This window comes from Chiloscyllium punctatum, chromosome 1 (assembly GCF_047496795.1).
Source record: "Chiloscyllium punctatum isolate Juve2018m chromosome 1, sChiPun1.3, whole genome shotgun sequence".
NCBI lineage: Eukaryota > Metazoa > Chordata > Chondrichthyes > Orectolobiformes > Hemiscylliidae > Chiloscyllium > Chiloscyllium punctatum.
Window position 1 is genome coordinate 65,529,587 of NC_092739.1, and position 23,665 is coordinate 65,553,251.

Consider the following 23,665-nt stretch of genomic DNA (forward strand, 5'->3'; position numbering starts at 1 on the left):
CAATTCCTAATCCAAACCTCCAACTCACCCTCAATGCCATATCTCTGTATTTTCTGCAGTAGCCTACCATGGGGGACCTTATCAAACGCCTTACTAAAATCCATATATACCACATCTACCGCTTTCCCCTCATCTACCTCCTTAGTCACCTAAGAGGGAGGCAAAAGGCTGGTTGGCCTGACCTCGATCATTGGTAAGGTTTTCAGTCCATTATTAACAATGAGTTTGTGGAGTACTTGGAAGCATGGTAAAATAGGGCTGAGTCAACATGTGTGTATGTGTGTCATGCCTGATAAGTATATTAGAATTCTTTGAGAAGGAAACAACTAAGTGAGACAAAGGAGACCAGTGGATGTCATCTATTTGGATTTCCAGAAGGCCTTTTACATGATGCTGCACAGGAGGCTGCTTAATAAGTTAAGAGCACAAGATGATAGGGACAGAGTACTGGTGTAGATAGAAGATTGGCTGGCTGATTAACAGAAGGCAGAGATTAGGAATAAAAGGTCTTTTTCAGGATGGCAGCTGGTGACTAATGGAATTTCACAGGGGTCACCATTTGAATCACAACTTTTCAGATTATACATTAACAATTTGGATGAAGGAAATGAAGGTATTGTTGCTAAGTTTGCAGATGGCACAAAGATAGGTGGAGAGTCCAGTTGTGTTGAGGAAACGGTGAGGGGGGGGGTGAGGTGCAGAAGAAGATGGACAAGCTAGGAGAGTGGGCAAAGAAGTGACAGATGGAATACAATGTGGGAAAGTGTGAGGTTATACAATTTAGTATGCAGAATAGAAGTGTTGACTCTAAATGGGAAAGGTTTTGGAAATCTGGAACACAAAGGGACTAGGGAGACTTGGTTCAGGATTCTCATAAGGTTATCATGCAGGTTCAGAAAGCAATTACAATGTTAGCATTCGTTCCAAGAGGGCTAGAGAACAAGAGCTGTGCTGCTGAGGCTGTGTAAGGATCCGGTCAGATTGCATTTGAAGTATTGTGAACAGTTTTGGGTGCCCTATCTAAAGAAGGATATGCTGGTATTGGAGGGTTGTCCAGAGGTTTACAAGAATGATCCCAGGGATGAAGTTACATGACGATCAGTTGAGGACTCTGTTAAGTTTAGAAGGGTGAGGAGGGATCTGATTGAAACGCACAGAACACTGAGAGGCCTGGATAGAATGGACATGGACAAGGTGTTTCCACGGGTAGGAAAGACTAGGGCCCAAGGGCACAGTATCAGAGTGAAGGCATGGCCTGAAGTGTCAGACTGCGATGAGGATGAATTTTTTCAGCCAAAGGTGGTGAAACTGTGGAACTCATTGCAGCTGAGGGCCGGGGAGCCAAGTCATTGAGTATATTTATGATAGATAGGTCGTTGATTAGTAAAGGGATCAAGGTTATGAATATTAAAGAGTTAACTTTGTTTGCTGACCTGCAGAGGCTGGGATGGGACACCTCTGACTTAATGTAAATTTCTTACAATTTATCTGTATCATCTCCTATTATTCAGAGCCATTTACATGGCCATTTCCTTGCCATTCAGAGCAATTTACATTGTCATCTCCTAGTATTCACATTTTCATCCCCAATTCAGAAATCAATAAGAACATTACAGTTGGAATTTGACTACTCCCTACAGAGGAAGCTCGATTATCTGAATACCAAATATCCAAAAATCGGATTATCCGAAGGAGATCTTGAGATCCTGATGAAAACATTACATCAAAGATGTGCTTCCAACAGTGATCGTGTCTTTTGTTTATAGTGGTTAAACAAGCTCAGTCTCCAATGACTGACCTCCCACCCTCTCTCACTACCCACACTTTCCCTGGAGTTCTACACAGGGGTTTACCCTAAAACACCCTTCCTTCCCCAGATAATCTCTCCAACATTGTCCTGTACAGGGCAAAGATGGAACCTGTCAAAACGTTGCAGTAAAAAGTTGTGTGTGGCTGTGTGTGTGCGTGCTATATGGAGACTTACCCACAAACGAAACTGCAGCAGAAGTCTTTGTTGTTGGTGTCCAATCCATCTGCCCCGGAGAGGGGGCAGGTGTGTATGGGGTTGGGGGGCGGTGTTGGATGGGGTTGAGGGCGGGGGTGTTGCACGGGGTTGGGGGGGGCGGTGTCAGACGAGATCGGTGGTGGGGGGTGGGCGTTTCACAGGGTCGGGAGGTGGGGTGTGGTGTTGGGCAGGGTCAGGAGGCAGGGGCGGTGTTGGACAAGGTCAGGAGGTGGCGGGCGGTGTTGGACTGGGTTGGGAGAGGGGGAGGGGGCGCTGTTGGTCGGGCAGGAGTGGGGTCGGTGTTGGACAGGGTTGGGAGCAGGAGGTGGTGTTAGATGGGGTCGTGAGCGGGGGAGGCTGTTGGACAGGGTCGGGAGTGGGGGGAGGCGGTGTTGGTCAGGGGCAGGGAGCGGTGTTGGACGGGGTTGGGGGGGGCAGTGTTGCACTGAGTCAGGAATGGGGGGTGGTGTTGCACAGGAGCGTGGGTCAGGGTCAGTGTTGGGGGCGGGGCACAGTTTTGGGGGCGAGCCTCACGCGCTGTGTGCTGCTGCAGTCTCCTGCACAGGGAGCAGACTTTAAAAGCTCCTAGTTATAGAGCAAAGGCATTTGATCAATTAACTGAATAATCGATAATCCGAACAAAATAGCCCATCAAGTTCGAATAATCAAGGTTCCCCTTGATTTGCAACACATTTGACCATGAAGGAATGATTTACATGACACTGTTTCTGGAGATGGTCAGGTCACTGCATTGTGTTGTTGAGTATCATGTGACTGTGGGAGGATGGCTGGGGGGCTTTCTTGTAGGTGTTACTAATTGTGATGTAAAGATTTCACATAAAGGAAGGACTGTTTCCTTTGTTCGGGGACACCTCTCAACACGTTTCACAAGCAGCTTGTACTGTACTTGCTTAATAAAATTTTGGCTGTACATAGAAGTTGGCATACTGCAGTTGCATGAAGTGTGTACGAATCTCAGAAAAAAAGAACTTAACAGCCACCTCGTGCTCCCACGAGGAGGTTGAGCAATTCATCAACTTCACCAACACATTCCACCCTGACCTTAAATTTACCTGGACCATCTCTGACACCTCCCTCCCCTTCCTGGACCTCTCCATCTCCATTAGTGATGACCGACTTGACACTGACATTTTTTACAAACCCACCGACTCCCACAGCTACCTGGATTACACCTCTTCCCACCCTATCTCTTGCAAAAATGCCATCCCGTATTCCCAATTTCTCCGCCTCCGCCGTATCTGCTCCCAGGAGGGCCAGTTCCACCATAGAACACACCAGATGGCCTCCTTCTTTAGAGACCGCAATTTCCCTTCCCACGTGGTTAAAGATGCCCTCCAACGCATCTCGTCCACATCCCGCACCTCTGCCCTCAAACCCCACCCCTCCAACCGTAACTGGGACAGAACGCCCCTGGTGCTCACCTTCCACCCGACAAATCTTCGCATAAACCAAATCATCCGCCGACATTTCCGCCACCTCCAAAAAGACCCCACCACCAGGGATATATTTCCCTCCCCACCCCTTTCTGCCTTCCGCAAAGACCGTTCCCTCCGCGACTACCTGGTCAGGTCCACACCCCCCTACGACCCACCCTCCCATTCTGGCTCTTTCCCCTGCCACCGCAGGAACTGTAAAACCTTTGCCCACACCTCCTCCCTCACCTCTATCCAAGGCCCTAAAGGAGTCTTCCACATCCATCAAAGTTTTACCTGCACATCGACTAATATCATTTATTGTATCCGTTGCTCCCAATGTGGTCTCCTCTACATTGGGGAGACTGGGCGCCTCCTAGCAGAGCGCTTTAGGGAACATCTCCGAGACACCCGCACCAATCAACCAAACCGCCCCGTGGCCCAACATTTCAACCCCCCCTCCCGCTCTGCCGAGGACATGGAGGTCCTGGGCCTCCTTCACCGCCGCTCCCTCACCACCAAACGCCTGGAGGAAGAACGCCTCATCTTCCGCCTCGGAACACTTCAACCCCAGGGCATCAATGTGGACTTCAACAGTTTCCTCATTTCCCCTTCCCCCACCTCATCCTAGTTTCAAATTTCCAGCTCAGCACTGTCTCCTTGACTTGTCCGACCTGCCTATCTCCTTTTCCACCTATCCACTCCACCCTCTCGTCCTTGACCTATCACCTTCATCTCCTTCCCCACTCACCCATTGTACTCTATACTACTCTCTCCCCACCCCCACCCTCCTTTAGCTTATCTCTCCATGCTTCAGGCTCACTGCCTTTATTCCTGATGAAGGGCTTTTGCCCGAAATGTCGATTTTGCTGCTCGTTGGATGCTGCCTGAACTGCTGTGCTCTTCCAGCACCACTAATCCAGTAGTTGCTTTCCAGCATCTGCAGTCATTGTTTTTACCTCAGTTATGGGGAGAAGGCAGGAGAATGAGTTTGAGAAATGTATCAGCCATGATCGATTGCAGAGGAGACTCAACAGGCTGAATGCCCTGATTTTGCTCCTATATCTTACTGTCAGATATATTTCCCTAAAGTCATCAAATCCTTATTAAAATGGCGTGCCCAGAATTTAATAACAAATTGTTTCTCATTATTTTCTTGCTTATGTTCCCTCTCAGCACAATTTTCCATCAAAGATAAGGACTTAGATTTGGATTGCTTCTGGATCAAAACCTTCTTAATTGAGTGAAAAATATATTCATCCAATTAAGGATAGGAGGTGGCTCTTGAAGTTAAAGGACCAGAGGCATTCCAGCATCAAAGCTGCAGCAGTCTTCTAGGGAATGTGAGAAAGACACAGCTTCAAGATAGAAATACTCTTTCTCCATCCTTTTAAATTTTAAATTTACTTTTGCAGCTGGGCCGCCATTGTGGGGTTAAACCAGATGGTTCTACATTGAAGCTGTGCAGTTCAGGCAAATTAAATGGCAGCTTTTGGCTGCTCCTGCAGCAAGATGGCAGAGAGAGCCTCTTGGCTTTCCAGAGTGCTGATCTGTGAGATTCAACTACTAAATGTGAGTGGCCATCAGCACCTGCAGGAACATTAGGGCTAACTGAAAAATACCATTCATCCTCCTTTAATTTGCATTACCTAACAAAGAACAATACAGCAGAGGAATAGGCCCAAGAGTTCTCGAAGCCTGACACATTTTGCCTTTCCATACTAAAGCTGTCTTCACTTATGGGATTCATATCCCTCTATTCCCTTCCTCTTCATGTGTTCGCCAACGTGTTTCTTGGCTGCTGCTATTGTGTCTGCTTCCACCACATCCTCTGGCAGTGCGCCCCAGGCACTCACCACCCTTTGTGTGAAAAACGTGCCTCATACACCTCTTTTAAATTTCGTCCCATCCCCCAACTTGAACCTTGTAATTGACTCCTCCACCCTGGGAAAAAGCGTCAGACTTTCCACTTTATCCATGCCATTCACAATCTTAAAAACTTCTATCAGGTCGCCCCTCAAATTCCTGTATTCCAGTGAAAACAAACCCAGTCTATCCAACCTTCCTTCATAGCTAAAATCTCCCACGTACTAGGCAACATTTTGGTAAACCTTTTCTGTACCCTCTCCAAAGTATCCACATCCTTCTGGTAGTGTGGTGACCAGAACTGTATGCAATGTTTCAAATGTGGTTTTATAAAGCTACAGAATAATTTGCCTATCCTTACACTCAGTACACTATCCATTGAAAGAAAGCATGCCATAGGATCTTATAACTACCTTATCGATCTGTACTACACTTTAGTGACCTGCACACCCAGATCCCTCTGCATATCAATATTCCTAAAGGGTTCTGCCATTCACTATATGATTTTCACCCATACTTGACCTTCCTAAATGCATCTCCTGACATTTGTTTGGATTAAACTCCATCTGCCATTTTCTGCCTGTGCCTCCAACTGATCTATATCCTGCTGTATCCTTTGACAATCCTCCTCACTATTCACAATTTCACTAATCTTTGTATCATTTGCAAACTTACTAATTAGACCAGCTACATTTTCCTCCAAATCATTTATGTAGACCATAAACAGCAGAGATTCCAGTGCTGATTCCTGCACAGCCCTCCATTCTAAAAGCATCCTTCTACCGTTACCCGCTGTCTCTTATGACTAGACCAGTTCTGTATCCATCTTGTCAGCTCAAACCTGACACCATGTGACTTTACCTTTTGTACCAGTCTACCATGAGGGCCCTTGTCAAAAGTTTTACTGAAGTTCATGCAGATATCAATCGATTTTCCCTCATCAATCATCTTCATCACCTCCCCAAAGAAATTCAATCAAGTTACTGAGGCATGATCTCCCCCATATAAAACCATGCTGTCTATTGCTAATAAGTCAATTTGCTTCCAAATGTGTACAGGCCTTATCCCTGAGAACCTTTTTGAATAATTTCCCTAGCATCCTTGTGAGAATCACAGGCCTGTCATTTTCTGGGTTAGCCCTGCTACCCTTCTTAAACAATGGGACAACATTGGCTATTCTCCAGTCCTCTGAGACCTCTCTTGTGGCAAAAGAGGATGCAAAGATGTCTGTCATTGTTCCAGCGATTTGTTCTCTTGCCTCCCTCAATATTTTTGGATAGATCCCATCAGGGCCTGGGCACTTAACTAAATGGATTGATTCGGAAAACAAGTGTCATTTTGGAGAAGTGGTTCATGGCTAGAAAATGACTTATTCAAGGTTTACCCATGAGCATCACAAAACCACTAGCTGGCTCAACTTGCATTCCTGGCCCTCAAGTATCAATTTTGCACACCACTGGAATAAGTCTAAGAATATCACAGCTATTAGAAATATCACCAAAGATAAGTGCAGTGATAATAAGCATTTGTTATAAATATAAATGTGCATGGTAAACTGCTATGTGATATAGGGCAGTATTTTTCTTTTATATCCAGCCATAAGTCTGCTGAAATTGGGACAAAATTGAGCAGGAAGGCTCGCTGCAGTGACATTCAAACTGACCTCATTTCGCTTAACCCAGCCTTGCCAGGCGAATTGCTAACTGTTCTTGCCCCACTCATTGTATGTAAATACTGTTCAGGGCCCATATGTTAAAACCACTCCCACTTGCCTGCTCATCACTTTTGTGTCTGTTTTATAAACATTAGTCAGAGAAAGTGAGGACTGCAGATGCTGGCGACCAGAGTTCAAAAGTGTGGTGCTGGAAAAGTGCAGCAGGCCAGGCAGCATCCGAGGAGCAGGAGAATCGACGTTTTGGGCATAAGCCCTTCTTCAGGAATGAGGCTGGTGTGCCAAGCGGGCTGAGATAAAAGGTGGGGGGGGGGGGGTGGAATTTGGGGGAGGAGCGCTGGGAATACAATAGGTGGAAGGAGTGAGGGTGAGGGTGATAGGCCAGACAGGGGATGGGGACGGAGAGGTCAGGAAGAAGATTGCAGGTCAAGAGGGCAGTGCTGAATCCGGGGGTTGGAACTGAGATAAGGTCGGGGGGGGATGAGGAAGCTGGAGAAATCGGTCGGTTTGTAGTAAATGTCAGTGTTGAGTGGGTTGCCCGAGATAGAAATGGAGATATGTGGGACAATCCATCTTTCGCAGCTACATTGGCACCACCCCCCACCTTTTCCTCCGCGACATCGATGATAGTATTGACGCTACCTCGTGCTCCCACGAGGAGGTTGATCAGTTCATCCACTTTACTAACACCATCCACCCCGACCTCAAATTTACCTGGACCGTCTCAGACTCCTCCCTCCACTTCCTAGACATCTCCGTTTCTGTCTCGGGCGACTGACTCAACACAGACATTTACAACAAACCGACCGACTCCCACAGCTACCTAGTTTACACCTCCTCCCACCCTGCCCCTGTAAAAACATCATCCCATATTCCTTCGCCTCCGCCGCATCTGCTCCCAGGAGGACCAATTCCACTACCGAACAGCCCAAATTGCCTCCTTCTTCAAAGACCGCAATTTCCCCCCCTTGACGATGCTCTCCACCACATCTCCTCTACTTCCCGCATCTCCGCCCTTGAACCTTGTCCCTCCAATCACCACCAGGACAGAACCCCACTGGTCCTCACCTTCCACCCCACCAACCTCCAGATACATCGTATCATCCTCTGTCATTTTCCGCCACCTCCAATCAGACCCCACCACCAGGGATATATTTACCTTCCCACCCCTATCAGCTTTCCGGAGAGACCACTCCCTCGTCAGGTCCACACCCCCCACCAACCCAACCTCCACTCCCAGCACCTTTCCCTGCAACCGCAAGAAATGCAAAACTTGCGCCCACACCTCACCCCTCACCTCCCTCCAAGGCCCCAATGGGGCCTTCCATATCCGTTGCAAATTCACCTGCACATCCACACATATCATTTACTATATCTGCTGCACCCAGTGTGGTCTCCTCTACATTGGGGAGACAGGCCGCCTACTTGCGGAACATTTCAGGGAACACCTCTAGGACATCCACACCAACCATCCAACCCAACCGCCCCGTGGCTGAACACTTTAACTCCCTCTCCCAATCCGCCAAGGACATGCAGGTCCTTGGCCTCCTCCATCGCCAGACCCTGGCCACACGACGCCTGGAGGAAGAGCGCCTCATCTTCCGCCTAGGAACCCTCCAACCACACGGGATGAATGTAGATTTCTCCAGCTTCCTCATTTCCCCTCCCGCCATCTTATCTCAGTCCCAACCCCCGAATTCAGCACCACCCTCTTGACCTGCAATCTTCTTCCCGACCTCTCTGCCCCCACCCCCTCTCCAGCCTATCACCTTCACCCTCACCTCCTTCCACCTATCGTATTCCCAGCGCCCCTCCCCCAAATTCCCCCCCACCTTTTATCTCAGCCCGCTTGGCACACCAGCCTCATTCCTGAAGAAGGGCTTATGCCCGAAACGTCGATTCTCCTGCTCCTCGGATGCTGCCTGGCCTGCTGCGCTTTTCCAGCACCACATTTATAAACGTTAGTACCCAAAAAGATGACCTGACATCACAAGATAATCGTGCCCATTGGATTTAAAGAATTGTTCTTGGGAAGACCAAACCATTTAAGTGCTAGGTTTTATATAAGTAAACTGTAACTCGTAAGTCTAGCCTGAGATCTCATAAGCATCCTGATGTAACTCATGTAAATTGAATTAGCTGTTAAATATTATGTAATAAACCTACTCAGTTCAAAAAGACTGACCGTTTCTTCTGCCAAAAAATTTGTAGGCATCCTGGTATCAGTAACTCAGACTAATAACAATAGTAATTTGCAGCGCAGCATCTCAGATGGTACCAATGGAGACGATCCCAAATATACCATACTAAACAATGATGTTGATTTGAGTGCTAGCTTGAAGAAATCTTCAACTCAATAATGACTACAGCTATTCAAAGAGATGAAAGAAAAAAGAAAAATTCCAGTAAGGAAAGTGTCGGAGAAATTTGCCCAATAGGTTAGAGATCACAAAACACAGCTCGAAGTGAAATTGACAGTGTATTGCAAGCCATATCGCTGGAGGAGAAAACAGACCAGCTGACACTGAACTGACAGTCTGCACAGAGATCAGATTTCTCCTCCCAGAGCTGAGGATGAGACCAGTTTTATTGTAATGCTGCACAATGACACTGATTAAGAAATGGTTAACTACAATGTTTCTGGAAATGGAGTAATTTAGTTGCAAGGATGCTAATTGGAAAACAGTTTATCAGATGAATGTCCTGTTCCTTCACACAATGCAACACCCTGACAGTATCATGCTTCCATTCATCTTCACAGGTAAGTGTTACAAGTCTTTTCTGGAGTGGTGAGGTACTTCCATTGTCCTGTGGTGCCTGTCTGTTTGTCCTGCTCTTGAGTTGAAATAAATACAATTGCAACCTCCTGATTTAATACCATGTGGGGCAGATGCAACAGCCCCCAAAATTGAAGAGATGTTAGAATGAAATTTGAAGCATAAAAATTGCTATCCTGAAAAGGCATATGTGATACATAATCAGCAGAGCTTGTTACTGAGCAATAATAAAGCACATTTTCCTTTCAACTTCCTCTATCAGTACAAGAACTCACAAACATGGAGAAGCATAGTGTTGAGAAAAAAAACACTAAAAGTATTCACAGAATTAGGTGTATTTGACACAGTATTAGAATCACATTAAGAAAACATCCAAAACCATTTAAGATTTCATACCATTCCTCATCCAATAATGAAGCAAGTAAACCAATTACAGAAGATGACCAACATGGGCATCATCTCACATGTAACAAAGCCATCAGAATAGTGTTCAGCAAAGCCAATGTACCAAAATCTAATGGTTGTATCAGAATGTGTGTTGATCTTACAGGAATGAGCTGTCAGAGGAAGTGGTGGAGGCTGGTACAATTGCAACATTTAAGAGGCATTTGGATGAGTATATGAATAGGAAGGGTTTACAGGGATATGGGCCGGGTGCTGGCAGGTAAGACTAGATTAGGTTGGGATAACTGGTCAGTATGGACGGGTTAGACCGAAGGGTCTGTTTCCATGCTGTACATCTCTATGACTCTAAATATAACTCAATATAGCAGTTAATAGAGAAATCCATCTTATGGATACTGCAGGTGAGGACTTATCCAAACTGTCTATAAGCAAGATCTTCATTAGACTTGTGCTAAATGTGATTTGTTTTGGGAAGGTTCAATTAAATAGCAACCCCAGACTGTTTATTACATTCATTACTCTGCCTGAAAGATTATGTTTCAAGAGGTTGCCTTGTGGAATCACCTCAGCTCCTCTAGAAATTTTCCAAATACTATGTGCAACATTTGAGAAAGGTTGGCGGGTGAAACAACTCCATGAAGGCCAGTATCCTGACACCAAGTCACCCTTTATTTACATGTGCATAGTACACAACACTGACACAGCTAGCTAAGAGCTGGCTCCAAGAGTGAACAAAACCGCTGACACTCCTATGTATTGTTTTTTATTTTATTAAATAATACACAGTTTACAAAACAATTAACATTAACAGCTGTATACAGATAAACAGCAATTTTACAAAGGAGAGGAACAGCAAAGCCAGGCACCAAACCCTACCGTTCAACCAATTTTCAGGAAATGAGGACAAACCTCAAAAACAGTCCAGTTTATATCTGTTAGCCAGGGTCCCTGATAGGATGAGATTAACAGGCCCTATTCTATGAGGTCTACCTAGCTGACCTCATTCCAATCACTACAAAGGGTGTTACATGTCCTACGTACAATAACCTGATCCATGCAGAAACAACAAAAATTCATGACCAAAAGGTATATCGTCTTTAAATGCAGGCAGAGGACTGACACTCACTGAGGAGTGAAAGTTTTTCAAGAAGTCCAACTAACTTCTGGGACATTACATTGACAATGATGGCATAAAGCCATGTCAATAAAAACGGGCAATAAAAGCATTTTCTACTCAAAAGTCAGGACATGACTTACAAAGATTTCTGGAAATGGAAAACCAATGATTTAAATATTTAACAACTTGGCAACCATCAGCAATCTCTTGAGATACTTACCTTTTAAGTCTCAAGGATGGTTCTGAGATGCACATCAAGAGATCTTTCAGAAAAATCAATATGCACTGACTTCCACAGATGTCCTGGCCCACTGCAATCTATCATTCTGACTGTTATTGCTGTGGGTAACTGGAGCCGTCCTCTTCTGCAAACAGCTGGAATGAAACCAATTTAGTGAACCTTCATTCCACTGCCTCCAATGCATTAAATATGGACATCAAAACCACATAATATTTCAGGTAAGCTCTCACCAGAGTCCTGTTAGTTATAGGAATGCTTCTTTAGACTTCTGGATTTTAAAAAAAAGTGACTTTTTGCAACATTTTAAGCCTCTTATTTTAATCTAAGATTGATATAATTTCCACGGTAAGCCCTTGATGGATCTTTCTCACTGAGCTTTTGTATTTCAAAACAACATAAAACCATATGAAATAGGAACAGAGAATGGGAAAGGACAGAGAGAAAACCCAGGGAGAGAACAGGAAAGAACAGATAGCGAGTCGGGGGAGAGACAGAAGGGCAGAGAGAAATCAAGGGAGAGAAGAGCAGACAGGGAAATACTATTGAAAGAAAGTGATGGAGAGATAGAGAAACAGAGAAGGCGGATGCAGATAGAATGACCCTCAGGCAGGAGCAGCAAGACCCCACAGGGCAGAGGGAAAGAAAGGTGTGAAGAGAGGTGAACAGTGAAGGTCAGAAATCAGAAAGACTGGACAATGGAACTGTTTCTGAAAAACCCAGAGAGGAGGCAAGGGGAGGGATCTGTGGGGGAGGTGTGTGGAGACGGGGATTTATAGAAAGCTGTGGGAGAGACAAGTAGCTAGGAATATGAAGGCAGAGCAAGAGAGAGGGAGGCAGTGAAATCTGTGGGATCAGACTGTCCAGTAACTCCCTTTTTTGTCCCTTTGTCTCTCCTTCACCTTCCCTCACCCACAGCACTGAAATCATGCCCTTGTGGTACAAACCCCACAGAGATTAGGCAGGGAGGGGTGTTGACCCTAGAGAATCAGAGGCTAAGGGATGACCTTATAGAAATTTATTAAATCATGAGAGGCATGGATAGGGTAAATAGACAAGGTCTTTTCCCTGGGGTGGGAGAGTTCAGAACTAGAGAACATAGGCTTATGGTGAGAGGGGATAGATTTAAAAGAGACCTAAGGGGCAACATTTTCACCCAAAGGGAGGTGTGTGCATGGAATGAGCTGCCAGAGGAAGTGTTGGAGGCTGGTACAATTACAGCATTTAAAAGGTGGATTGGGGCATGAATTTGAAGGGTTTAGAGGGATTTGGGCCAAGTGCTGGCAAATGGGGCTAGTTAGGTTAATCTGATATTTTTCACACCCACTTTCCAATCTTTTCACGGAACCCTTGATTCCCCTACTGATCAAGACTCTGTCTTTCTATATAACTGTTAGTCTGTGTGTCTGTCTGTCTATCTATCTATCCATCCATCCATCTATCAACATATCTATCTGTCAACCCCAGCCTTAAATATACGCAAGGGCTATTTGTAACAAGGAATTCCAAAAGCTTACAACCCTCAGAGAAGAAATGCCTCCCTGTCTTAGTTTTAAATTACTGCCCCTTTACCCCAAAACTTTGCCTTCCACTCCTAAACTCCCTCATGAAGGGAACATCTTCTCGGCATTTACACTGCCAAGTCCACTGAGAATCCTATATGTTTCAATGAGATCATCTGTCATTCTAAATTCTAATAAGTAGAGTCCCAGTGCTTGCTGCTAAGATAATCCCTTCAAGATCATCTAGATAAACTTTCTCTAAACTGTCTCCAATGAAAGAATATCTTTCCTCAAATCAGAGGAGCAAAATTGCTCACAATACTCCAAATGTGGTCTCACCAGCATCTTGAATAGTTGCAGTGAGGATTCTTTACTCTTATAGTCCAACCTCCTTAAAATAAGGGCCAACATTCCATTAGCTTTCATGTGCCTATGTGCTAGTTTCCTGTGTTTTGTGCAGAAATACCCCTAAATCCTTTTGTGTTGCAATTTTTCTCCATGTAAATGATATTCTGTTCTTTTGTTCTCCCTTCCAAAATGATCAACTTCATACTTTCCCCTAGTTTGCTCCATTTGTCACAATTATGCGTCTATTATGATACCTCTCCAGAACTGACGACAATTAGATTGGTTTAATGCTGTTAAGAAAAGAGGAGGTATCAGGTAGAATAAAAGGCAAAGTCATGGATATTTTAGAGTGTAGGAGAGATTAAATAATATAAATCATAGAGATAGACAGTACAGAAAAAGATCCTTCAGACTATCATGTCTGTGTAGGTCAGAAACAACCACCTAACTATACTATTCCCATTTTCTCGCATTTGGCACATAGTCTCATATGCCTTGGCAATGCATGTTGAATTGCTTCTTTCACTGTTTCCCATTGTTTATTTACTGCCATATCGTTTTTTCCATTTACTCATGCAACCTACATCAACCCTCCCCTCGTACCTCTGTAATTGGCCTTCTTAATTTTGATTCCTGCAAATACCATTTTGCCAGTTAAGTCCACAAGCATAACCATGACTTGTTCTTTTAATCCACCACTGTGCTTGCATGCTCTATTTCTCTACTTGGTCTGCAGCAGTGTTCCACAAAGCTCAATACAAGCTTAATGAACAGCACCTCATCCTCCAAATAGGAATGTTACAGTGTTCTGGACTCAACGTTGAGTTGAACATCTTCAGAATCATACACCACATCTTCCATTTTGAGTTTTTTGCTAAATGCCAATCTAAATCATGTGCCAATGTTTTTCATTTCAAGCACTGTTGTCTTCTGATCAGCCACTTACATTTTGAACCTTGTTTCTTTACTAAAACCATATCAATGCTTTTCCATTTTGTTCCATTATATGCAGAGGAGATTTATCAGGATGTTGCCTGGGCTGAAGAGTTTCAGTTATAAAGAGACCTGGACCTGCCCACTTAGTCCAGAAACGCCCCACCTACATTAGGGACACCACCCACACCCTTCACCTCCTCCAAGATTTTCGTTTCCCTGGCCCCCAACACCTCATCTTCACCATGGACACCAATCCCCATATACGTTGATCTGCCATGACAAAGGTCTCTAAGCCCTCCGTTTCTTTCTCCCAAGCCGTCCCAACCAGTACCCTTCCACCAACACCCTCATCCACCTGATTGAACTGGTCCTCATCCTCAACAACTTATCCTTCCAATCCTCCCACTTCCTCCAAACCAAAGGGGTAGCCTTGGGCACCCGAACAGGACCCAGCTATGCCTGCCTGATGTACGTGGAACAGTCCATCTTTTGCAGCTACACGGGCACCACCCCCCCAGCTGTTCCACTGCTGTATCGATGACTATATCAGCGCCACCTTCTGCTCCCACGAGGAGGTTGAACAGTTAATCAACTTTACCAACACCTTCCACCCCGACCTCAAATTCACCTGGACTTTCTCAGACAACTCCCTCCCCTTCCTCGATCCCCATCACAATCTCAGACGACCGACTAACCACGGACATTTACGACAAGCCCACCGACTCCCACAGCTAACTAGACAACACCTTCTCCCATACTACCTCCTGTAAAAATGTCATCCCTTATTCCCAATTCCTCTGCATCCACCACATCTGTTCCCAGGATGACCAATTCTACCTTAAAAAATCCCCAAAGGCCTCCTTCTTCCAAGATCACAATTTCCCTTCCCACGTGATTGACAGTGCCCTCCAACGCATCTCCTCCACTTCACACGCCACCACTCTTGAACCCCACCCCTCCCAACGCAACAAGGACGGAATCGCCCAGTCCTCACCTTCCACCCACCAACATCCACATACATTGCATCATCCTTTGCCACTTCCGCCACCTCCAAACAGACCCCACCACCAGAGATATATTTCCCTTCCTTTGGGTTGGCACAGTGGCTCAGTAGTTAGCACTGCTGCCTCACAGCACCAGGGTCCCAGGTTTGATTCCAACCTCAGGTGACTGTCTGTGTGGAGTTTGCACATTCTCCCCATGTCTGCTTGGGTTTCCACTGGGTGCTCCGGTTTACTCCCACATTCCAAAGATGTGCAGGTCAGGTGAATTGGCCACGCTAAATTGCCCATAGTATTAGGTGCATTAGTCAGATGGAAATGGGTCTGGGTGGGTGAATCTTCGGAGGGTTGGTGTGGACTGGTTGGGCCAAAGGACCTGTTTCCACACTGTAGGGAATCTAATCTAATTCCCTCCCTTGTCAGCATTCCAGATAGATCATTCCCTCTGTCACTCACTCGTCAGGTCTATGCCCCCCACCAGCCCACAGCCCACTCCTGGCACCTTCCCTTGCCACTGCAGTAATTGCAAAACCTGTGCCCACACACTTCCTTCACCTCCGTCCACGGTCCCAAAGGATCCTTCTACATTCAACAGAAATTTACATGTACCTCTACCAATGTCAACTACTGTATCCATTGCACCCGATGTTGTCTCCTCTGCATCGGGGACATGGGACACCTCCTTGCAGATCGTTTCAGAGAATATCTCTGGGACACCTGCACCCACTAACCCCACAACCCCGTGGGTGAACACTTCAACTTCCCCCTCCAACTCCGTCAATTACATGCAGGTCCTGGGCCTCCTCCACCGTCAAACCGTTACTATGCAATGCCTGGAAGAAGAATGCCTCATTTTCCATCTTGGAAAATGGCTGCAGCCACAGAGGATTAATGTGGATTTCAACAGTTTCCTCATTTCCCCTCCCCCTTTACCCCAGTCCCAAGCCTCCAACTCAGCACCACCCTCCTGACCTGTCCATCACCTTTCCCATCTATCCGCTCCATTCCCTCCCCCCCCCAATCTATCACCTTCTCCCTGACCTTCATCTACCTATCACTTTCTCAGCTACCTCACCCCCTCCCATTTACCTCTCAGTAACCCCGGCCCACAACCCTCATTCCTGATGAAGGGCTTATGCCCGAAACATCGATTCTACTGCTCCTTGGATGCTGCCTGACCTGCTGTGCTTTTCCAGCAACACACTCTCGATTCTGATCTCCAGTGTCTGAAGTCCTTTCTCCTCAAAGGAAAGTATGTCAAGTTTTATAAATTGTTAGACTTTAAACTGAATATTTCAAGCCAGAATAGTTTGGGGGTCTGAAGGGTATCTAATTAGCATTTTATGTTAATACAAGGATCATAAGATTCACAAGAAGCTTTCCAGTTTTTAGAATTTCTTGTGCGAGAGTTTCTGGCACAATACCATGAGGGAATGCATTCCCAATGAAACCACCTGCCTGCTCCATAAAAATCCAGTCTGTGACCTTCTGAGCCAGGATCTTTCCAGCTTCTTGTAGATTTCTTGTTCCATCAGAAAATTGCAGACTCATTCGAATAAGGAGTGTGACATGCTTGTTTTCAATTAATTCTGGAGGAATCAATGTCCAGGTCCCGCCACAATTTGACACCACATTTCCTCTCCCTTTTTCTTATCATTGCCCTTATGCTGGTAGTAAAAGTTAAAAATACGATTCATTACTGAGGTCACTCTCTGCTCAAAGTGAGAGAGGTCTAACATAAGAAGGAATTTGGGCTGCAAAACTTGCTAAATCATCTAAACCAAAGGTCTAAGAAGGTTCTTGTTAAGAAATAAAAACTATTCCTATCAGTATAATTGCATTAATAACTTATAGGTCTGACAGACGGATCAACTTCACATAGAGTAATCAACCCTCCAAGTTAGTGCAGCCCTTTCTGTAAGTGGGAAGTGAAACCTCTGAGCTATCAAGTCAGTCGTAGTTTTGCGCTTTTGATTTACATCTGTGCAATTTCACAGGAAGCTTTCTAGTTTTTAGAATTTATTGTGCGACAGTTGCTGGCACAACACCATGAGGGAAATGCATTCAATGATAAACCTTTTATATAACAAATGAAACATTTTTAAGTTGTATACAGATGTCTTCTGAAAAAAATGTCACATGCTCAAGAGTTCAAGTGATCAGATCAGATGAAAACATTCAGCATTATTTGAGACACATTTTGTTAGGTCATCAGTAGATTGATGAAAACATGCAGCCAGCATATTCTCCGAATGTTCCTGAAAATTTCGGATTCTTGAACTTCACGTGGGAAGGAGAAATTCCCAATGGAATGTCCATCCTACAGTGCAAGAAGCTTAGAAATTGGGGCTGTCAATCAGGCAGAAATACTGGACTCTGCACACATGTGATCATTAGCACTGTCTCTGCCAAATTTGTGGAGTCAGGAGGAGGTCATCTCATTTAATTAAACAGGCGCTTGCAACACTGGGAGTGGATCGACTGACTGCTGAGGTTTATCAGAAATTCTGCCCTAGAAACTGCTTCCAAGAAGGCTTCAAAAACATTAAAAGAATTTTTGAAGATGTTCAAGTTCCAGTCCAGGAATTGCACTTGCACTGGCTAGAATTTCTACTCTTACTCAAAATCCCAGACTACTGCTGTTAATCAGATCAGAAAAAAAGGAAGCCCCAGATGAATATCCCTTTCTTCAGCCACTTTGTCTTTGATGCAGAAGATCAGGTTTGTGAGGATAAAGTGTCATGGAAAATGCTGGTGAAGTCTAGCTCCGAGTGTGTCAAGCCTATAATATCCCTTCCCTGGAATAATGGCAGGAACTTGTCACCAACTTTCATTTTTTTCTCTCTACATAATATACAAAAATAAAACTAAAACAATCAAAACAGCCAAAAATAAGGTTGTGATGTATTGGTAGTGTTCCTAACCCTGGGCCAGAAGGTGCCCCAGATGTGTGCTATAACAGATAAGAACAGGTTAATTTTAAAAAGAAAATCTCAAAACAGCATAAACATGATAAATAGAAAAATGAACATTTCACAAAGTTTAGAAAGAGAACCGAAGAGGAAGAGTTCAGGAAGAGAATTGTAAATACATACTCTGCCTATAAGAGTGATGATGTCCGTAGTGCCTTCTGTGCAACTGTCTCCAGTGTTTTCTTACCTTCGAAATTCCCTCCTAGATGTTTTTTCCTCCTGAGGAGCTGTCTTCAGTTCCAACTCTCTCCTGTGAACATGAAAATACCAGCATAGCATTTCATTGCTATGATTGGCAATAATCTTCTGTTGTAAACCACACCTAAGACACTTGTATCCTGATCGTGTCAAGTTGAAAAGATTGAAATAAAAAGCTATATCTACCAAAGCAGTCTCTGCCAGCAGCAACTAAGATACAGCTTCAATAGGGAATTTTTATTCCAGCTAGTGTAAATAGTCACTTCACGCCCACCTCTGCTGCCCTGATCAGTTTCGTAAACTTTGCATTACTTAAATTTGGAGCAGTTACAATTGATGTGCAAAGATATCATTAGTATATGCTGATGATGTAATTACATGCCTGGCTATATTAGAGTTAAGAGGGTTGGTGTGGCACAGTGATTGTATGCCTTCTTCTGAACCAAGAAACCTGGGCTCAAGTCTACCTACTCCAGACAAGTGTCATAACATTCCCGAACATGTTAATCTAAGTGATGGATTACAGTGGTGAGTATGGATGCCTTCCAAGCAATTGACCTGGGTTTGCTTCCCGCCCTTCACAAGTTCTGAATTTGAAATGGACCAACAGGAAAACTCAAGGGTGAAATTAATTTGATCGATTGCAAAATTTGCTCTGAAGATACAAATGTGTTTCATTCTTTGATACCGTGCGAGTGTCCTTAACTCTGATCTGGGAGACCTGCGTTCAAGTCCCACCAGCTCCAGATACATGTTGATTAAAAAATATCCAGCCACTAGGTTTCTCACCAGTATCAAAGCATAATCCTTGTAACTCAAAAAGTAGATGCATTGAAAAAGATATTGTTCCTGATCATCAAATCAAAAACTATAGTCCCACAACTGTTTTTCTCAGGCAAGCCACATGAAATGCCAGCAAGTTAAATACAGACCTCTTTTAATTTGTATGCAAAAGCTTAATGAGAGTCTCCAATTTACTCCAGCATAACACAGCTGGAAAGCACAAGCTATACAATCTTAATCCTGAGACTTATATTTACTGCTCTACATTCACAATGTTCATGGCTAAATAGAACCTGCCAATACTGTCGACCCACATCTTTTTCACAGAAACGCTATGGTATGAAAGCAGGGGCAACACAATGAATCAACAAAGAATGCTGGCCTGATCTGTAAGGCATTCTATTTGAAGGATAATGCATCATGTGCTTGGTTCCTGTTTTGTGAAGTAGCTGACTTGAATTTGGAAAGTAGCAGACTTCGTATTCATTACTCTTAAAACAACAGCAACTGGGAAAGCTTTGTTATGTACTCATGGATAAATGACCTTTCTTGTCTCTTAACATAATACAGTGCTGATCTGATATAGGAGCAAGAATAGAGCACCCAGTGTCACTACCTAACATTGCCATGAGGCTAAGTTTCAGATCCAAAAGTCAGGTACGTAATCAGGAAAATTCCTGACTCCCCAAAACTGACTCAGGAGAAATTTTCCAGAATAATCTAAACCTATTTCTTCTAGGAGGGAGGTGTTGACTAGAGCCCAACATCCTTGAAGGCAGAGGCAGCCAGAGAGGCCAGCAAACACATTGGCGGGGTGTTTAGAATGCCCATCTTCATGCTCTGAGCCTTTGTCCCATTTACAATAAAAATTGTAAAGACCGCTTGCCCTCAACCCACCTGATAGTCCTCATATCCTGTCCATCTCATCTTATGCCACTACTGAACTACCTCCCCCTATTACTCTTCATACTCTCCATGTAAGCTACACTCCTTTAGTTACCCCATATCTTCCATGCCAACTTAGTACCAACTCATGCCTATCACCCACAACATTTTACCATTGTATCCTCCATGCCAATTCACTCAAGTTGCCAAAAATCCAAAGAACTGCAGATGCTGAAAATCAGAAACAAAAACAGAAATTACTAGAAAAACTCAGGTCTGGCAGTATCTGTGGAAGGAAAGCACAATCGATGTTTCAGGTCCAGTGGCCCTTCTTTAAAATTGAATTCTGATGGAGAGACACTAGACTTGAAACATTCTCTGTTTTCTCCACACTGATGCTGCCCGTCTTGCTGAGTTTCTCCAGCAATTTTAGTTTTTGTCATTATGATATAGCTCTTTATACTCATGCTCAATAACTATTCTTGAGTAAAGGAATAGTAAACCATTTATTCCACATCACACATCACCTCAGTGTCTTTCATGGTGCCCTCTTCTAACTAACATTTAATTACAATGTTTAATTCAGTATTCAAACTCTTTTCATGTGCCTCTCACAAAAATTTAATGTGCAATTGAAGCATAAAAGATGTGAGGGGTCTTGTCAAGGTAGATGCTGAAAGGATGTTTCCCATCATGGGAGAATCTAGAATTAGTTATCACAGTTTAAAATAAGGAATTTTCCATTTAAAACCAAGCTGGGGTGGAATTTCCTTTCTGAGAGTCACTAATCTTTAAGGTTTTCTACCCCACATAGCAGAGGAGGCTGCGCCATTGAATGTATTCAAAGTTAAATTAGTCAGGTTTTTCATTTACAAGAGTGTCAAGGACAAACAGATATGTGCAGTTATAGCCACAATCAAATGAACCATGATCTTATTGACTGGCAGGGAACCTGAAGTGTCTGGGTTTCCTTGATAGCTGGGCAGCTAAGTCCTTGGTGTGTATCTTCAGTATTTGATAGGTTCCCAACTTTGAAGTCAGTGTAATCGGTAAGCTTGGCTCCCAGTTTTGAGGGGGGCATGCTGAAGCAAATTGCAGTAACAAATGGTTCAGGTTCCAAGGAGGATTGGGGATGTGCAGTTGTTTGGGTTTCCACTTTCTGAAACTAGACAAAGTCAAATTCCATGATGCAAGTCTGATCACTAATTGCAGGTCTTTTCATAGGGAGTACTGTCTGATATGTGGAAGCTTGGAGTCATAGAAGCAATCCTGTTCCTTCTGGCTCACAAGCAATGATTTAAAGAATCCTCTACATGGTACAGTCCTCACCTCCCTTTGGTTGATGGGTTTGCTCTTACCTGGTAAACCTGTCCAGCCACTGCTAAAGCTGCAAAACAGGTCATGTCAGTAACTCAGTCTAATTAAAATACCTCAATTACCATTGACCTGCCTCAGTGAAATCTATAATTGGGAGTTTGGATGCAGATTTAGCTTGATTTCAAATAATATCTGACCAATGTTTGGATATGAAGTGTACTTTCTCCACTCTGCATTCCAAAACTGTCCCTATTATTCTTGAGGTCAATTCCTGTCAGCTCGCCAAAGAAGAATAAACCAAGGGAGGTGCTTCCCATTATTACCGAGAGGTGACAGCTGCAGGAAACTACATGTGTAAAGATTGGCAAAGGACTGTATTAAGATCACTACCATGGTTCACACACAGAGAATGGATTTGAGATGAACAGCTTTTCTTTTCTTCAGTGCAGTGAATGTCAGGGCCTTGGGGAAGGCAGAAGAGAGGGTGGTCAGGGTTGACTGGGTTTTAATAAAAGCCTGTATAGAACAAAAGAGATGAAAATCAAGGGCAGGTCTGTAATGGAGCCCATTGATTTTCAATCTATTAGTGTAACTACTCCATCCAATTTCCAACTATGAGTGCAGGAAGAAAATCTATCCCACAGGATGATAGAAATATTTGCAGTTATTTTTGAACAAGCATACTAGAGACAAGGATGAATTTTCACAAAAACATAATTTAAATCCCACCAAGGCAGTTTGAGAGTTTAAATACAGTTTAAAAAGTTAGGAGTTAAAATATTGGTATTCATAAAAGCCACAAAGTTAAAAATCAAACTGGTTCACAATACTCTTTAGGTTTGGGAATCAGTTGACCTTTTCTGACCTGGGGCTTTTGCCCGAAACGTCGATTTCGAAGCTACTTGGATGCTGCCTGAACTGCTGTGCTCTTCCAGCACCACTAATCCAGAATCTGGTTTCCAGCATCTGCAGACATTGTTTTTACCTTTTCTGACCTGGCCAACAAGTGACCTTGTCTTACTCCATTGTAGTCAGTGCTGCAGGTTCTGAGCAACTAACTCAGTCCTTTCATGATCAACACCATCCCCTCTGGACAACTATAGATGAGAAATCAATGAAAATTTTAACAGAATTAAAAACAACTGGCTTGTCTTATTCATTATCTTATTAATGAGCATTTAACACCATTGAAATTATATTAGATAGAACACAAATACCCAGGTTCAACTGCCTCCGTGTGGATGATCATCTGGTTAAAATATACAAGAAAATGCAACTGGAGAACTTTCTTTTAACAAAACACACTTTCTTATTCTTTTTGGATATTGTTTAATGGAATTACAAATTATGAAATTACTTACTGTATCTGCACTAACAGTTATAGAGTCAAAGAGCAGCATAGCAAGGAAACAGTCCTTTCAGTCCAACTTGTCCATACCGCCCAGATATCCTAAATAAATCTAATCCAGCCTGCCAGCATTCAGCCTATATCATCCTATTCATATACCCATCCAGATGCCTTCTTAAAGTGTTGTAATTGTACATGCCTTCATCACTTCCTCTGGTCGCTCATTCCATAAATGAATCATCCTCTGCATCAAAACGTTGCCCCTTCAGCCCCTTTTAAATCTTTCCCCATCACCTTTGCCCTCTAGTTTTGGACTCTGCAACCCTTTGGAAAACATCTTACCCATTCACCCTATCTATGCTCCTCATGATTTTATAAACTTCCGTAAGGTCACCCCTCAGCCTCCAATGCTCTAGGGAAAATAGCCCAAGCCTATTCAGTCTCTCCCTATAGTTCAAACCCTCCAATCCTGGCAACACTCTTGTAAATCCTCTTTGAACTCTTTCAATTTCACAACACCCTTCCTATAGCAGGGAGACCAGAACTGAATGCAGTATTCCAAAAGTGGTCTAATCAATGTCCTGTACAGCAGCAACACGACCTCGCAATTCCAATTAAAGTTTTTGCATTCTTTCCATTTATCTGTTGTCCATCGAGCTCAAGGTATTTTGTTTTCTAAGTTCGGAGTCTACTAAAATGGCAAACCCTGTGTTCTTTTCTTCTGATAAACAGTTGCAACTTGATCATTGACCTTTTTAAAATAGTCCAGGATTGACCTGGAGCCTCTTGGAGTTAATTCATAATTACTTTGCATGGACATGAATGCAGAGTGTAGGAAATAAGATTGGGGAGCTACAAGATT

At 43.9% G+C, this 23,665-nt stretch overlaps 2 protein-coding genes across 2 annotated transcripts in view; one reads left to right on the forward strand and one right to left on the reverse strand.

Annotated features, from left to right (window-relative positions):
* Window positions 1-2,082, reverse strand: part of LOC140471282 (RELT-like protein 1) — a 96,236-nt gene extending 94,154 nt beyond the window's left edge. The window contains exon 1 of the mRNA XM_072567425.1: window positions 1,985-2,082. Within this exon, the coding sequence (XP_072423526.1) occupies window positions 1,985-2,033 (49 nt within the window). The 5' untranslated portion in view covers window positions 2,034-2,082. The remainder of the gene's footprint in view (window positions 1-1,984) is intronic.
* Window positions 1-23,665, forward strand: part of pgm2 (phosphoglucomutase 2) — a 137,460-nt gene that overhangs the window by 15,550 nt on the left and 98,245 nt on the right. The gene's annotated exons all lie outside the window — the stretch shown is intronic.